This window comes from Mustelus asterias, chromosome 7 (assembly GCF_964213995.1).
Source record: "Mustelus asterias chromosome 7, sMusAst1.hap1.1, whole genome shotgun sequence".
In the NCBI taxonomy this organism is placed as follows: Eukaryota; Metazoa; Chordata; class Chondrichthyes; order Carcharhiniformes; family Triakidae; genus Mustelus; species Mustelus asterias.
Genome location: NC_135807.1, coordinates 13,586,112 through 13,604,322, shown reverse-complemented (window position 1 = coordinate 13,604,322; position 18,211 = coordinate 13,586,112). Strand labels below are relative to the sequence as shown.

Sequence of the window (18,211 nt, the reverse complement as noted above, 5' to 3'; positions counted from 1 at the left end):
TGTCACACTATTTCACATAAATATTTCTGCTTTTTTCCTCCTGAGTCTTTATCATGCGATCCTAGAATCAGAATTTATGTCACACTATTTGTAACTCCCACAGTTGCGTGGACCTGCAGAGTTTCACTGGCTGTCTTGTCTGGAGACAATACACATCTTTTTAGTCTGTCTTGATGCTCTCTCCACTCCCATTGTTTTGTTTCTTAAAGACTGGATTAGTTGTAAGTATTCGCATTCCAACCATTATTCATGTAAATTGAGTCTGTGTCTTATAAGTTCTGTTTGTGAACAGAATTCCCACTCACCTGAAGAAGGGGCTCAGAGCCTCGAAAGCTTGTGTGGCTTTTGCTACCAAATAAACCTGTTGGACTTTAACCTGGTGTTGTTAAACTTCTTACTGTGTTAACTGGTCCATGCCAGTGCAAGCTCCTCCCACCCTACCTCATTTTGCCCTATCAGCAAAACCTATTCCTTTCTCCATCATGTGATTATCTAGCTTACGTTTAAATGCACCCAAGTTGTTTAACTACTTAATGTGGTAGCAAGTTCCATATTCTAACCACTCTCTGGGTAAAGAGGAATTCCTTATTGGATTTAATCAGTGACTCACTTATATCTCCAAGATAATTTCCAAGAAATTTCCAAGGTGGCACCTGAGTGTGGCGACTTCGTGCAAGCTGTGCCCAGCAGACCCTCTAATTCTATCTTTTACTCTCATTCTATGCTTTTAAAACTCTATTCTAACTCTTTTCTACGACTGTAACACTACATTCTGCACCCTCTTCTTTCCTTCTCTATGTACGGTATGCTTTGTCTGTATAACACCCAAGAAACAGTATTTTCACTGTATATCAATACATGGGACAATAATAAATCAAATCTATAAGACTTCTAACCAAGCAGCAACAATTTCTTTACATCTGGATTGACCCATTCTAGCTCATCCTTTCTGATTGAACATTGCAGCAAATGTGTTGGTCTTGACACGAGTCCGCTCCACACATAGAATGAGACATAGAATCCCTACAGTGCAGGAGGCCGCCATTCAGCACCGATCCCCCCAGGTCCTATTCCCGTAACACCACATATTTACCCTGCTAATCCCCTGACACTAGGGTCAATTTATCATGGCCAATGTACCTAACCCACACATCTTTGGACTGTGGGAGGAAACCGGAACACCCGGAGGAAACCCACGCAGACTCGGGGAGAACGTGCAAACTCCACACAGACAGTGACCCGAGGCCGGAATTGAACCCGGGTCCCTGGCGCTGTGAGGCAGCAGTGCTAAGCACTATGCTGCCCCCACATTGATTAGTTTAGCTCAGTAATCACACTCATCTCTGAGTCAGTTCATAGAATAGAATTTCATGGAATCCCTACAGTGCAGGAGACCATTCAGCCCATCAAGGCTGCACTGACAACAATCCCACCCAGGCCCGTATCCCTGTAGACCCACATATTTGCCCCGCGAATCCCTCTAACATACACATCCCGGGACACTAAGGGGCAATTTACCATGGCCAATGCCCTTAAGATATGGAGATGCTGGCGTTGGACTGGGGTAAACACAGTAAGAAATCTCACAACACCAGGTTAAAGTCCAACAGGTTTATTTGGTAGCAAAAGGTGGCTTTTGCTCCCAAATAAACCTGTTGGACTTTGACCTGGTGTTGTGAGACTTCTTACAATGCACTTAAGACACACATCTTTGGACTGTGGAAGGAAACCGGAGCACCCGGCGGAAACCCACGCAGACACGGGGAGAACGTGCAAACTAAACACAGACGGTGACCCGAGGCCGGGAATTGAACCCAGGTCCCTGGAGCTGTGAGGCGGCAAGTGCCAACCACTGTGCCACCGTGCCATCCCACTCTTGGGATTTGCTGTGGGAGCGCTGCATGGTCAGAGAGATACCGGCATCTCCCTGTCCCAGAGTGTACTTAAACTTAACAATAACCACGCTTCCAGAATAAGAGTAGCAGATTTTGTATGGGAGCAAAATACTTTAAAATAATTTTGTAGCTCGTGTGGGGAGTTAGTGGTTGACAAGCTGGTGCGCCATTGCTGGGGATGGAAATTGGGGATGGTATTTTCAGGGATTGTGCCCAGTCCAGTGTCTCTCGGTCAGGCTGTCAGTGGGGGACTGATTCTGGGAGTCTGCAGAGTGAATGTGAGTGGATTGGAGGGGACTGCGAGTGAGTGAAAAGGCCAAAAGAGAAATGGTCAACTGTGTTGAGATAAGTTGTGTTTCGACTTGACTGAAACTCATCGCCAGCCTGCCCTCGCGGTCCATGCGTCCCTTTGGGTCATAAATATTCACATTCCCCGGGATTTCACACCCTGAGGCGGAAAGAAACATCAGCAGAGTGGGCCCAGAGGGAAGGCCCCGGGCCCAGAGGGAACACACCGAGCCCCGGGCCTCATTCCCCTTCCCCCCGGGCCCCCTCATTCCCCCCCGATTCCGCGGCCTCTCCACCTTCACGCTCTGATCGCTGGAGCAGGTCGCCATCCTCCGCCCGTGGAAGTCGAAGGAAACATCGTGGATCAGGTCCTTGTGATCGGCCGCGATGCTCCGGGCCACGAACATCCCGCCGGCCGGCCCGCGCCTGGGATCACGGAGAGCGGCCTTTGGCGCCTGTCCCTGGTTGCTGTAACACGGAGGAGCCGCTTGGTGGCGGTGTCTCTGGTTGCTGTAACACGGAGGAGCCGCTTGGTGGCGGTGTCTCTGGTTGCTGTAACACGGAGGAGCCGCTTGGTGGCGGTGTTTCTGGCTGCTGTAACACGGAGGAGCCGCTTGGTGGCGGTGTCTCTGGCAGCTGTAACACGGAGGAGCCGCTTGGTGGCGGTGTCTCTGGCTGCTGTGACACGGAGGAGCCGCTTGGTGGCGGTGTCTCTGGCTGCTGTAACACGGAGGAGCCGCTTGGTGGCGGTGTCTCTGGTTGCTGTAACACAGAGGAGCCCGCTTGATGGCGGTGTCTCTGGCGGTTGTAACACGGAGGCGCCGCTTTGAGGCGGTGTTTCTGGCGCTTGTAACACGGAGGAGCCGCTTGGTGGCGCTGTCCTTGGCTACTGTAAACACAGAGGAGCCACTTGGTGGTGCTGTCCCTGGCTGTTGCAGCAGGAAATGACTGACAGAGGGTGCAGATTGGAAGTGGGACCCAGGCACCTGGAGGTGGTGCTGCCACAGGATGCCAGCCGCAGGAACCGGCCAGCAGGTGCTCTATATGAAGATGGCCAACAGGTGGCGCAGTGATAAGGCTTGTACATAAACACAGGATTCTGGAGGAGTTGCTCAGACTATTGACAAAGTTTTTGTTTTAATTTGATTTATTATTGTCACACATACCGTGTGACATTATTATTAACATACCGTGAAAAGTATTGTTTCTTGCACGCTATACAGACAAAGCATACCGTTCATAGAGAAGGAAATGAGAGAGTGCAGAATGTAGTGTTACAGTCATAGCTAGGGTGTAGAGAAAGATCAACTTAATGCGAGGTAAGTCCATTCAAAAGTCTGACAGCAGCAGGGAAGAAGCTGTTCTTGAGTTGGTTGGTACGTGACCTCAGACTTTCGTATCTTTTTCCAGACGGAAAAAGGTGGAAGAGAGATTTGGAACTTGGCTGGAATTGCAATCCGAATTGCAAACACTTTTCTGAATACCAACCCAAGGACCTTTGATGTCAATTTTCTTGTGGCATTGCTTCTGATTGTTGCCTTGCTGTTTGGGGGTTAGGCTTATGGAAATGGTAAAATTGGACAAGGTGGTGATCAGTCCAGCAGTCATTGATATCCGATGCGGCTGAGACGGACATCTCTGCAGTCCCTTGCTTGAATTAGTCAAGTAGGTACTAATGTTTGAACCATGGGTGTTGCCATAAGGTCTTAATTGTGCTTGCCTGAATAGTGAAACAGGATGATGGTTATGACATGGTCATCTTCTAGACATTTTGTCAGGACAACGCGGAGCCGGTAAATGTGGTTTATCTGGATTTCCAGAAGGCATTGGACAAGGTGACGCACAAAAGGCTGCTGCATAAGATAAAGGTGCACGTAATGTATTAGCATGGATAGAGGATTGGTTAACTAACAGAAAGCAAAGAGTGGGGGTAAATGGGTGTATTTCTGGTTAACGATCAGTGACTAATGGTGTGCCTCAGGGATCAGTGTTGGGACCGCAATTGTTTACAATTTACATAGATGATTTGGAGTTGGTGACCAAGTGTAGTGTGTCAAAGTTCGCAGATGACACTAAGATGAGTGGTAGAGCAAAGTGTGCAGAGGAACACTGAAAGTCTGCAAAGGGATATTGATAGTTTGAGTGAGTGGGCAAGGGTTTGGCAGATGGAGTACAATGTTGGTAAATGTGAGGTCATCCATTTTGGGAGGAATAACAGCAAAATGGACTATTATTTAAATGGCAAAAAATTGCAGCATGCTGCTGTGCAGAGGGACCTGGGTGTCCTTGTGCATGAATCGCAAAAGGTTGGTTTGCAGGTTCACCAGGTAACTAAGAAGGCAAAAGGAATTTTGTCCTTCATTGCTGGAGGACTGGAGTTTAAAAACAGGGAGGTTATGTTGCAGCTGTATATGGTGCTGGTGAGGCCACACCTGGAGTACTGTGTACAGTTTTAGTCTCCTTACTTGAGAAAAGATGAACTGACACTGGAGGGGGTGAATATAATCCTAACCGACTTAGTCTCTCCTCATATGACAGACCTGCCATCCCAGGAATCAGCCTGGTAAACCTTCGCTGTACTCCCTCTATAGCAAGGACAAGGATATCCTTCCTCAAATAAAGACACCAAAACTGCACACAATATTCCAGATGTGGCCTCACCAAAGCCCAACACAATTGCAGCAAAACATCCCTAAACCTATACTCTTACAAACTGATGAGGGTTCCCGCTTTTAGTACCTTATGAATGATGTAACCTTAATCAGTAGCCGTGAGTGGATAGTGATAACTCCTGTACCTTGATTGATATCTGCTAATTATTTGTAATTGAATTTGAAACTATAACTGCTTGTGTATTCCTGAATTCTGGGCTCTGGCTAGTTAGTGCCATTGACCTGTGACTTTCCAAGGTTCTCGCTATCGCTTGCATTAAAATAGCTGTTTAAGAGAACTCCATGACTTAGTCTGGTTACTTGAAGGGTAAAGTTGTGATCACTTAAAAGATTGACATCAAAGCCTGGAACGCAAACCAAGGTCTCATGAGAGGGGAGGCTGCCTAAAGCAGTCAAACAGCAACAGAAAGAGGAAGTTGAAAAATTTAGTTATATTTGAACGTGCAAAAGACTGAAACAAAGCTAGAGTTTATGTATTGCCTGAAAGGTTACAGAACACATCACTTAAAGCTCACATTACTGTGTGTGTCATTTTGGAGGTTTTGTGATCAGGCGATTAGGAACTGACGATACTTTGATCTGTTGTTTGCACCATTAGTTTCACTGGTAAATCGATTATCCACAGGGTTGCACTGAGAACCCGATACATCGTACAAAAAATGTACTTATTATTGAAACTTCATGAGGAACCTGATAACACAAATATTGCAGATGTTTTGATTGAATCACTTGAACCACATTGTGGAGAATAAATTCCTCAGGTAGATATTACTCTTTCTGAACAGCTTGGAATTTCAGCATCCAGTAGCAGAGGCCAACAATTTGTGCTAGTTAGTACCGAGTCATTATCTAAAAGTGGCCTAAGCACTATTACAGCCTTGTGTACAGCATCACTGATGTCAAAATATCCTGAACATTATTTGAACCTGACTGTATTGCATAATATGAAACCCAGGTTTCATCAACATGCTTTGGTCCATAAGTTTGTATAATATAATCCCTACAGTGCAGAAGGAGGCCATGGAATCGGCAATGACTTTTCGACAGAGTGTTCTACCCAGGCCCTATCCCTGTAACCCCACACATTTACTCTGCCAATTCCGCTAACCCACACATCCTGGGACACTAAGGGGCAATATAGCATGGCTAATTAACCTTACCTGCTCATCTTTGCACTGTGGGAAGAAACTGGAGCACCCGAAGGAAAGCCACACGGACACGGAGAGAACATGCAAACTTCACACAGTCACCCAAGGCTGGAATTGAACCCAGGTCCCTGGTGCTGTGAGGCAGCAGAGCTAACCACTATGCCACCCAAGTGTGTGCCCAGGTTGGCTAGGTTGGGCCTTTATTCTCTGAAATTTATAAGAATGCCACCTTAATAAGAATTTATAAGAATTTCATTTAACAGAATTCCACCTTCTTCCTTCGGGAAAAAGATACAAAAGTTTGAGATCACGTACCAACTGACTCAAGAACAGCTTCTTCCCTGCTGCTGTCAGACTTTTGAATGGACTTACCTTGCATTAAGTTGATCTTTCTCTACACCCTAGCTATGACTATAACACTAGATCCTGCACTCTCGTTTCCTTCTCTTTGAATGGTATGTTTTGTCTGTATAGCATGCAAGAAACAATACTTTTCACTGTCTGTTAATACATGTGACAAATCAAAATCAGAATGAGAAATGGTCTCATTCAAATGTAGAAAATTCTTACGGGGCTTGACAGGATAGATGCAGGAAGCATGTTTCCCCTTGCTGGGGGTCTAGAACCAGGTGGCAAAGTGTTAGAATAAGGGTCAGGTCACTTAGGATTGAAATGAGGAGGAATTTTGTCACTCAGAGGGTGGCAAGTCTTTGGAACGCTCTGCCTCAGAAGGCTCTGTTGATGACTATGTTCAAGACTGAGGTTGATAGATTTCTACATATTAAAAAGGAATAGTGCAGGAAAATTGTGTTGAAGTAGCAGATCAGCCACAATCACATTGAATGGCAAAGGGAGCTGGAAAGTCTGAATGGCCTACTCTTTTGAGTACATGAAAGAGATAGAGAATCGGGTGAAATGGAAAGACTCACTTCCTTCTTCTGTCGGGAAAAAGATACAAAAATCTGAGGTCACGTACTAACCGACTCGAGAACAGCTTCTTTCCTACTGCCATCAAACTTTTGAATGGACCTACTATATATTAAGCTGATCTTTCTCTACACCCTAGCTATGACTGTAACACTATATTCTGCATTCTCTCCATTTCTTCTCCCATATGTACTCTATGAATGGTATGTTTGTCTGTAAAGCACGCAAAAAACAATACTCGTCACTGTATCCCGATACATGTAACAATAATAAATCAAACAAATATTTCTTATATTCTCTCTGTTAGCAATGAGCTACTGACCAATCTCCCTCCTGAGTGTTTGTCATAACATGCTAGAGTGTCTGAACCTCCGAACCATGACTACAGAAGCCCAGGCTGAGCTGGTTTCCACTGTGTGGCCAAGTATTTGCTCTGAGCAGTGTCATTGAAAATTGCTTTCGGACAAGCCATTAGACATTTGCAGTCTTCCTCAATCTAACAGCGAGCAGCCTGTGGCAGTGCTCGGCATGCTGTCGGATATATCGAGTGCTGCTATTTTAAGCCTGAGGCTGAACTGTATTATTGCCCTGGGTCAACACGCTCCCTTGGCTGACCCCACCAGCTCATAATGGTACAACTTCCACGGCTTCCCTCAGGAATCTGCTCTTCCACCCACTCCATTCTAATCCATACATAGACAACCTGTCTGTGCACAGATTGTGGAAGTGGATCATTGCTGATGATAGTGCCTTTACTACTCAAGCTAGTGAGTCCTGCAGCTTGGAAATTACACTTGATATTGATGTGAAAACTATATTTTCAACTATGAAATGGCATCTTCTACAGGATACCTGGTATTGCGTAGTGTTGAAAAGAGAGACATGTTGCCAAAGTTTTTCATCTTGCACTCAACAGGACAAACGACCACAACAATTTATACTAGTGGGAAAAGGTTGGTGATTGGTTGGTAAATCAATTTTAATTGGCTGAGGTGTCGCCATGGAGAAAGCAATAGGCTCCCCAAGTTCCCAAGTAATTCAAACAAAAGCTTGAACATATTCCCTTTGCATTCTGTGTCCTCAGTCTCTCATAGCACAGTGCTACTGTCACTTGTAAACTTCCTTTCATCCTAAATGGATTACCTCTCAAAAATTATGTTCAGCCTATTTGCCCATGTTATGACCTGGTGTTAATACTGGAAGGTCAGATATTAATACTGGACAAGTCAGATCACAGAGCGAATCCTGGCTTAATATATCCTAACTTTTGTTTTAGAAACCATGGAGGAACGTTACTAAACAAATTCATAGGATTCTGCTGATGAACTTTTAACACAAAGAATAAAATATTTATTAAACAAGAAAAAAAAAACGATATTACATCAGACAAAAAGGCTGGAAAGATCACAATACAAACACAAGAAGGTGTTTCAATTTCCCAATATTCTTTTACCAAACAATCTCTTTACAGACACATAAACCAGTGAAGAGTTACCATATATCAGCAAAGAGCTTGACACAAAGGCTCCTTTGCTTGGGACTACACACATGCAAATAGTTTTCTTCTGGCAAAATCTCGAGCATTCACTTGATGAATCTCACCCAATTTGTATCTTTCCCCAAGACTCAATATTGCTTCAACGACAGAGGAAACACATGATTTCCTAAACTCAAGACTCCCAGTCACCTTGAAGTATTTCTTATCTCGGAGAGCTGAAAATCCCTGTCTTCATTCTCTGACATACACTGACTGAACTGTCTTTTTCTGCACCTCTGTGTCACTGGTGCCCTGTTTTTGCTACTTTGTCTCCACCTCCCCCCCCCAAATCACTAAACTTCTACCCCTTTTTAGAGGGGTAAATCCTCATTAAACATATGTATATACAAATGTATATGTAAATAATAAACAAGCCCAGAAGCGTGACCTTTCAGCCACAGTTGTACCCAGACTCCGAGGTACCTAGGTCCATAAAAAATGTAAATGAAAGTGGAACCATTTTACCCTTCTTGACGCACAAATAAATTTGATATTCAAATTAAAAATTATACTTTTTCCTAACACTTGGCCATCATCCTCGATTGATCACTAACCTACAAGCAGCATTGACTGAAAGCAAAAGAGAAAATGCTGGAAAATCTCAGCAGGTCTGGCAGCATCTGTAAGGAAAGAAAAGAGTTGACATTTACAGCAGGATATAGATCAGTTGGAGACTTGGGTGGAGAGATGGCAGATGGAGTTTAATCCGGAAAAATGTGAGGTAATGCATTTTGGAAGGTCTAATACAGATAGGAAATATACAGTAAATGGCAGAACCCTGAAGAGTATTGATAGGCAAAGGAATCTGGGTGTACAGGTACACAGGTCACTGAAAGTGGCAATGCAGGTGGAGAAGGTAATCAACAAGACATACGGCATGCTTGTCTTCATTGGCCGAGGCATTGAGTTTAAAAATTGGCAAGTCATGTTACAGCTTTATAGAACCTTAGTTGGGCCGCCCTTGGAATATAGTGTTCAATTCTGGTCGCCACGCTACCAGAAGGATGTGGAGGCTTTGGAGAGGGTACAGAAAAGATTTACCAGGATGTTGCCTGGTATGGAGGGCATTAGCTATGAGGAGAGGTTAGAGAAACATGGTTTGTTCTCACTGGAACGACGGAGGTTGAGGGACGACCTGATAGAAATCTACAAAATTATGAGGGGCATGGACAGAGTGGATAGTCAGAAGCTTTTTCCCAGGGTGGAAAAGTCAATTACTAGGCGGCACAGGTTTAAGGTGTGAGGGGCAAGGTTTAAAGGAGATGTACGAGGCAGATTTTTTACACAGAAGGTGGTGGGTGCCTGGAACTCGTTGCCGGGGGAGGTAGTGAAAGACTATGGTAGTGACTTTTAAGGGGCATCTTGGCAAATATATAAATAGGATGGGAATAGAGGGAGACAGTCCCCAGAAGGGTAGGGGGTTTTAGTTAAATCGGGAAGCATGGTTGGTGCAGGCTTGGAGGGCCGAAGGGCCTGTTCCTGTGCTGTAATTTTCTTTGTTCTTTTGAGTCCAGATGACCCTTTGTCAAAGCTAAAAGGCATAGAAAGTGGTCATAGAAAGTCTCTTTTGGTTTCAGATTCCAGCATCCGCAGTAATTTGCTTTTATCTACTGAAAACAGCTGGGGGAGGTGATGGCCTAGTGGCATTATCACTAGACCATTAATCCAGAAACTCAGCTATTGTTCTGGGTACCTGGGTTTGAATCCCACCAAGGCAGATGGTGGAATTTGAACTCAATAAAAAAAAATCTGGAATTAAGGATCTACTGATGACCATGAAACAATTGTCGATTGTCGGAAAAACCCATCTGGTTCACTAATGTCATTTAGTAAGAAGTCTCACAACACCAGGTTAAACTCCAACAGGTTTATTTGGTAGCACCAGCTTTCGGAGCACCTGATGAGTGCTCACCTGATGAAGGAGCGGTGCTCCGAAAGCTTATGCTACCAAATAAACCTGTTGGACTGGCGTTGTGAGACTTCTTACTGTGCCCACCCCGGTCCAATGCCGGCATCTCCACATAATGTCGTTTAGGGAAGGAAATTGATGTAGTTGATGTGGTGTATATGGATTTCAGTAAAGCATTTGATAAGGTTCCCCACAGTAAGCTATTGCAGAAAATACGGACGCATGGGATTGAGTGTGATTTAGCGGTTTGGATCAGGAATTGGCTAGCTCTAAGAAGACAGAGGGTCGTGGTTGATGGGAAATGTTCATCCTGGAGTTCAGTTACTAGTGGTGTACCGCAAGGATCTGTTTTGGGGCCACTGCTGTTTGTCATTTTTATAAATGACCTGGATAAGGGCGTAGAAGGATGGGTTAGTAAATTTGCGGATGACACTGAAGTCGGTGGAGTTGTGGACAGTGCGGAAGATTGTTGCAGGTTACAAAGGGACATAGATAAGCTGCAGAGCTGGGCTGAGAGGTGGCAAATGGAGTTTAATGCGGAAAAGTGTGAGGTGATTCACTTTGGAAGGAATAACAGGATTACAGAGTACTGGGCTAATGGTAAGATACTTGGTAGTGTGGATGAACAGAGAGATCTCGGTGTCCATGTGCATAGATCCCTGAAAGTTGGCACCCAGGTTGATAGGGTTGTTAAGAAGGCGTACGGAGTGTTCGCTTTTATTGGTAGAGGGATTGAGTTTCGGAGCCAGGAGGTCATGTTGCAGCTGTACAAAACTCTGGTGCGGCCGCACTTGGAGTATTGAAACATAGAAACCCTACAGTGCAGAAGGAGGCCATTCGGCCCATCGAGTCTGCACCGACCACAATCCCACCCAGGCCCTATCCCCACATATTTTAACCACTAATCCCTCTAACCTACGCATCTCAGGACTCTAAGGGGCAATTTTTAACCTGACCAATCAACCTTACCTGCACATCTTTGGACTGTGGGAGGAAACCGGAGCACCCGGAGGAAACCCACGCAGACACGAGGAGAATGTGCAAACTCCACACAGACAGTGACCCGAGCCGGGAATCGAACCCGGGACCCTGGAGCTGTGAAGCAGCAGTGCTAACCACTGGGCTACCGTGCAGTTCTGGTCGCCGCATTATAGGAAGGATGTGGAAGCATTGGAAAGGGTGCAGAGGAGATTTACTAGTATGGTGGGAAGGTCTTATGAGGAAAGGCTGAGGGACTTGAGGCTGTTTTCGTTAGAGAGAAGAAGGTTAAGAGGTGACTTAATAGAGGAATACAAGATGATCAGAGGATTAGATAGGGTGGATAGTGAGAGCCTTTTTCCTCGGATGGTGATAGCGAGCACGAGGGGACATACCTTTAAATTGAGGGGTGATAGATATAGGATAGATGTCAGAGGTAGGTTCTTCACTCAGAGAGTAGTAAGGGCGTGGAATGCCCTGCCTGCAGCAGTAGTGGACTCGCTAACACTAAGGGCATATAAATGGTCATTGGATAAACATATGGATGATAGTGGAATAGTGTAGGTTAGATGGGCTTTAGATTGGTTTCACTGGTCGGCACAACATAGAGGGCCGAAGGACTTGCACTGTGATGTAATGTTCTACGTTCTATGAAAACCTGCCGTACCTACCTGGTCTGGCCTACACGTGAATCCAGAGCCAAAGCAATGTGGTTCACTCTCAACTCCCCTCGGGCAACGAGGAATGGGTAATAAATGCTGGCCAGCCAGGCCCATGAATGAATAAAAAAGTCAAAACATGAAATAACCAACCAATAATTGCCAACCTTGCCGGCTCGACTGGGGGAGTCAGTGTCTCCACTGGTAATTGGCTCTTGCAATCTGCTATTCGATCATGGAATACTGCACCCCCATTTATGCTTGCTCAGTAACAATAACTGCTGGAGACTCAACCACAAAGTATCTTGTGCTGGCACATTGTGCTGTTAGCCCTGCCCATTGTTACCAATCCTCTCTAACATAGCTCCATATCTTCGTCACTCAGATGCAGACGCAAAACACTGAAACTCCTGCCACCGTCGACATGAAATGGAAATCAGGATGTTGGCTCCTGTTCTGACTGTCAATGCATGTGCGGTTTCTCCAACCACTCACATCATCATTTTACGTCCCAAAAAACCTCAGCTCCCATCCACTACCAGCTCCCGCCCACCCCCGCTCCACCCCCGCCCACTGCTGTTCCCTCTCCCTCAGGCTGCCTACTCCCATCACAACTTCCTCAACCATTCCCACCGCCACTTCTTTGTTTGCTCCCAGTTCCCTCTCATTCCCTTCTTTGCTACTCCTGCCACCCCTCGCTTCTCCCTTTCGGTTTCCTCCCTCCCCCTCCGTCTATGAAGGAAACGAGCCAGCAACGAAACAAGTGGTGAGGGGCCTCGTGGGAAGCAGGGGGGGGGGGGAAGTGGCGAAGGGAGCAGGGCATGAGGAGAAGCGGTGAGACTAGTGGCGAGGGGCCACAGATGAAATGGAGGGGAAGTGGCTAAAGGAGCTGGGGAATAAGGTTTTAAAGTTTATTTATTTGTGTCACAAGTAGGCTTACACATTAACACTGCAATGATGCTACTGTAAAAATCCCCTAGTCGCCACACTCCGGCGCCTGTTCGGGTACACTGAGGGAGAATTTAGCACGGCCCAATGCACCTAACCAGCACGTCTTTTGGACTGTGGGATGAAACTGGAGCACCCGGAGGAAACCTACGCAGACACGGGAAGAACGTGCAGACTCCGCACAGACAGTGACCTAAGCTGGGAATTGAACCAGGGTCCCTGGTGCTGTGAGGCAGCAGTGCCATCGTGCTGCCATCAGTGAGAGAAGCAGTGAGGGGCTAAACAAAGACTTACTGAGGTCTTTTTGTGGCAACATCAAATGTCATTGTGGACAAATACAAACTATTCCTACATCAAGCCCAATAACTAAATGATGCAATGGTCTATGATGGTTGGGATTATATGTTCAGACTGCACACACTAAATAAACAATGGAAAAACTGTATACCCCTTCCGTAAGTTAATTCTAAATCGATTGCTGTATTCATCTGAGGTGACCGATAGAAAGATATTTCCTCACAGTTAACAACAGCTAATTTTTTCCAATGTCAGCGTTGTTACGATAATTGTGCACCTCACCGAAGTTTGCTGAACATGAGTGTTGACACATAGATGTACACAAGCTATTGAGCACAACTGAATCGATCATTAGTTCTTCCCAATGTTTAGTCTGCTTACCAAGTGCACCATTCATGTGGAAAAATTTAAAGTCAATTTTTTATTCAGTAAAACAGTTTGTTGTTATGTGAATGCTAATTACAACATAAATTTTCCTGGCCAGGAACTGGATTGGTCTTGCAATTCTTAGAGACTTTTGAAAAACCTTTTCAGATTGTTCGGCATTTGTGTTCATTAGAATTAAAACCAAAAAATGTACCAATTGACAATTGCAAATAAAAATGTTGAGAGCATGCCAGATATGAAACAGGAACAGGATGCTAGAAAGACACAGAAGGTCAGGCAGCATCTCTGGAGATCAATAGGAGCTTACATTTTGGGTGTGGACCTTTTGATAACATTACATCCTTTGTTCTTCCATAGATAGGAATGAGATATACATATATATATGCATTAGAAGCAGTTAAGAGAAGGTTCACTAGATTAAAACCTTAGATGTGGAAATTATTTTGCAAGGAAAGGTTGGCCAGACTAGGCCTGTATCCATTGGAGTTTAGAAGAATGAAAGGTGATCTTATTGAAACATAATAAGGTGCATGCTGAAAGGATTTTCCCCTTATGGGGAAGACGAGAACTAGGACACACAATTTAAAAATAAGGAGTCTCCCATTTAAGATGAGAATTGTGTAAGGGTTTGTTCAGTAGGTCATAGAGTTTTACAGCATGGAAACAGGCCCTTCGGCCCAACTTGTCTATGCCGCCCTTTTTTTAACCACTAAGCTAGTCCCAATTGCCCGCGCTTGGCCCATATCCCTCTATACCCATCTTACCCATGTAACTGTCTAAATGCTTTTTAAAAGACAAAATTGTACCCGCCTCTACTACCTCTGGCAGCTTGTTCCAGACACTCACCACCCTGTGTGTGGAAAAATTGCCCCTTTGGTCTAAGAAGTTCAGAGGCTTGTAAGCTTGAACAGTTGTGTTTGTACAAAGTATATTGTACAGACTAGGAGCTAACTTCATGCTGACTTCTGCTCAAGTCTCTCCACACAACTCTGTCTCCTGTCATGTGTCTCTCTACATCATACTGTGGGCGGTATGGTTCCCCAGTCCCACATTAACCCCAACTATGCTGAAGACCTGAGGAAAGGTTGGACAGACAGGGTCTGCATCCATTGTATCTTGGAAGAATGAGAGGTGATCTTATTAAAATATAAAGGATCCTGAGTGGATTTGACAAGGCGGATGTTGAAAGAATGTTTATCCTTGTGGGACACACTAGAACCAGGTGGCAGAGTTTAAAATAAAGGGTCTCTCATTTAGGATGGAGATGTGGATAATTCTTTTCTGAGGTTGTGAGTCTTTGGAACACTCTTCCCCAGAGATCTGCAGAGGCAGGGTGATTGATTATTTTTAAGGCAGAGGTGGATAGATTCTTCACCAATAAGGGAGTCAAAGGTTATCAGGGGTCAGCAAAATGTGGAGTTAAGGCCACAATCAGATCTCCATGATTTTACTGAATGGTGTTGCAGGTCAAGGGGCCAAATGGCCTCTTTCAGCTCCTAAATCATATGTTTGTAAAGTATGGCCATCAATGGTGGAACAATTAAAATCAGGGTTGTGTAGAGAGCCAGAACTGGAGGAGTGCAATGATGTCTAAGGGTTGTAGGGCTACAGGAGATTACACGGATGGGGAGGGGGTGAGACCATTTAACCTATTTTCAAGGTTGGACATCGAATTTTCCCCAGTCTTTCTTGAAATTTCATTTCTCTGATAGTTGTGGTTAAGCCTCTTTACCGTTTTCAGTACAACTTCCAAGCATGCGTGGTTCTTTGAATAGAAACAGAGACACAGTACTCAGGATGTGGTCTGATCAGAGTATTTGCTGCATGATTTCAGCACAATTTCCTGCAACCTTCACTGAGTTCTTGTGGCTCGGTAGTTCAGCATTCAGTGAGCTTTGTTGATTGGTGATTTGCAGTGATGACAGCTATTGAGCATCGAGATTAATAATATCCCTGGACCTTTTTCACCGTTACTTTTAGCTTGCTCCTGAGTGAATATATTGTTTATTTATTCCTATGTACAGTAATTTTCACTTCTGCACTGGAAAGTTAACCATTATTGTTTTGTTCAGATATACTTTATATGTTCATTATCTTCAATTGAAGTTCTCTTCATGTCTCTTCAGATTTTTTGATTGCCATCCTGACATCACTTCTATTACAACTAACAGCTGACACATAAGAACTAGGAGCAGGAGTAGGCCATCTGGCCCCTCGAGCCTGCTCCGCCATTCAATAAGATCATGGCTGATCTTTTTGTGGACTCAGCTCCACTTACCCGCCTGCTCACCATAACCCTTAATTCCTTTACTGTTCAAAAATTTATCTATCCTTGCCTTAAAAACATTCAACGAGGTAGCGTCAACTGCTTCACTGGGCAGGGAATTCCACAGATTCACAACCCTTCGTGCGAAGAAGTTCCTCCTCAACTCAGTCCTAAATCTGCTCCCCCTTATTTTGAGATCATGTCCCCTAGTTCTAGACACTCCTGGGAAGTACTGAGAGAGTGCTGCACAGATGGAGGTATCCTCTTTCGAATGCAATATTAAACTGGAACCCATCTGCCATCTCAGGTGCATACATAAGATGCCATGTCACTATTTGAAAGCAGAGCAGAGGAGTTCTCCTTTGAAAAACACCAAATAAACTAAAGTCTTTATTTTATTGCCAATTTTTATCTTTTGGTTTCACCTTAAATCCATGACACGAAAGGCTGAAACTTTATCTTAACATGTGGAACTTTATTAAAGGCTTTTCGGAAATATAATTACACTATGTTATGTCATACAGTCTTCTTGGGAGGTCATGAGCTTCCCTTCTGAATCCATGTTCGTTAATATTTACCAGGTTATTGTCCTGCAGGCAATCCTCAAGCATACTCTGAATAATCAATTCCGTGATATTGATGTGAGATTGATTTACAGGCCTAGGTATGTTTTGCCATTTTTATTAAAAACAGACACCACATTAGTCCGACAGGTGTTATTAACGACATGTACATCTCTTCCCTCGTGTGTCTTAGCACCTTGGGGATTTATTTGTTTTAATCTCTTTCAGCCTCTAATGGACCTTCATCTCATTATGCCACATTGTTAGTTCTATTTTCAACTAGGATTGTAGGTGCTGAACTGCCAGGATTTTCTGTGCTGTTGATTGATCGATGGACGCAGAAAGGCCAAGCTGATGTTTCCATAGATACCTGAAGAGCTGGCAGAGCGCTGAATGTAATAGTCCTCATCAAAGCCTTTGAAATGTTTCAGATTGGACTGATTTAATTCCAGGAGTTTGTCGTTCAGAATCTGCCTTTACTTGAATGTTTAAGGATTTACTGTGAAAAGAGGCACCGTACTTGACTCAAGCCCAGGTCACAAGAGAGCACAATCCATTGAGTCTAATCTGGGCTGACTCAGGGCTAGACAAGCTGCCTCCCAGGCCAAGTATAAACTGAAAATGTTGGAAATACTCAGTACGTCAGGCAGCATCTGTGGAGAAACAGAGTTAACGTTTCAGGTTTGTGACCAGTAAAAGATCACAGATCAGAAATACTGGGCTGTAACTTCCGAGCTTCCCAGTGTGGGATTGGGAGGGCTACCCCAAAGATGCACTGGGGAACACCTCTCAGAACTTCACAGTTAAGGGTTTGTATGGCAATTGCCCAGAAGCACAAACTTCTTCTGTGCTTGGAACTATTCAAAATTGTGATTTAAAAAATCACAAAAAACCAACTGGATTACAGCAAAAGTTGCTCCAAAAAAAATAGAAGAATTAAAAGTTCTAATTTCTATGTAACTATTGTGAAGAATAAGACTGACCATTGCCTCCCCAACCCCAGGGGACTTACCCCACCCTCCCCAACTAATCACCCCAGGGGACTGCCCCCACGCCCGACTGAACTTTCCCCTCCAGCGGCCCACCTTTCAATCCTGCAATCACCCAAGTCTGGATCCCACTGCAACGGCCCAACCTGACACTCCCACAAATCAACACCACACCCCCACTCCCGCAGGCCCATAGCAACCCACCTTCCCAATGTCTCACTCCCCACTCTCCCCACACCCAAGCGCTAACTCTCCCACTCCCTTCCCAAGACTCGACATCCCCCAGACCTCCAGTTGCCCTCACCCTCCAAATACTATCCATTTACCTTCTCCTTGGCCTTTCAATTTAAACAGACCTTCAAACTTACCTGGTTTATGGCAGCTAGTGCTGTGAAAAAGACAGCGTACCTTTCTTGATTCAATGGAGCTTGACTTCAATGCAGGGCCTCAGGATCCTGCCTGATCTTACCTGGCCTGAGTCAGAAGGTGAGGCAAGACAGGATTGGAAGAAAAAATCCTGAAAGTAATTGGGCATGGACTGGCTGATTGTCACATCAAGGAACGTACAAGCACTGACCTTGTTTGTCTCTTCACAGATGCTAGCAGACATGCTGAGTATTTCCAGCACTTTCAGTTTCATTTCATATTTCTAGCATCTGCAGTATTTTTTGCCTTATATAGAAGCATAGAACCATAGAAAATTACAGCTCAGAAACAGGCCTTTTGGCCCTTCTTGTCTGTGCTGAAC

General features: G+C 44.7%; 1 protein-coding gene across 4 annotated transcripts in view; it reads right to left on the bottom strand.

Annotated features, from left to right (window-relative positions):
• The window catches only part of seh1l (SEH1-like (S. cerevisiae)), a 55,987-nt gene that overhangs the window by 25,350 nt on the left and 12,426 nt on the right, over positions 1–18,211 (bottom strand). For 2 of the 4 annotated variants that reach the window (XM_078215678.1, XM_078215679.1), the window contains exon 1: positions 2,480–2,663. The exons of 1 other annotated variant lie outside the window; for it this stretch is intronic. In XM_078215678.1, the coding sequence (XP_078071804.1) occupies positions 2,480–2,590 (111 nt within the window). In that variant the 5' untranslated portion in view covers positions 2,591–2,663. Of the gene's footprint in view, positions 1–2,479; positions 2,703–18,211 lie in introns of those variants that run through there. One more of the 4 variants, XM_078215677.1, reaches the window with a different exon arrangement.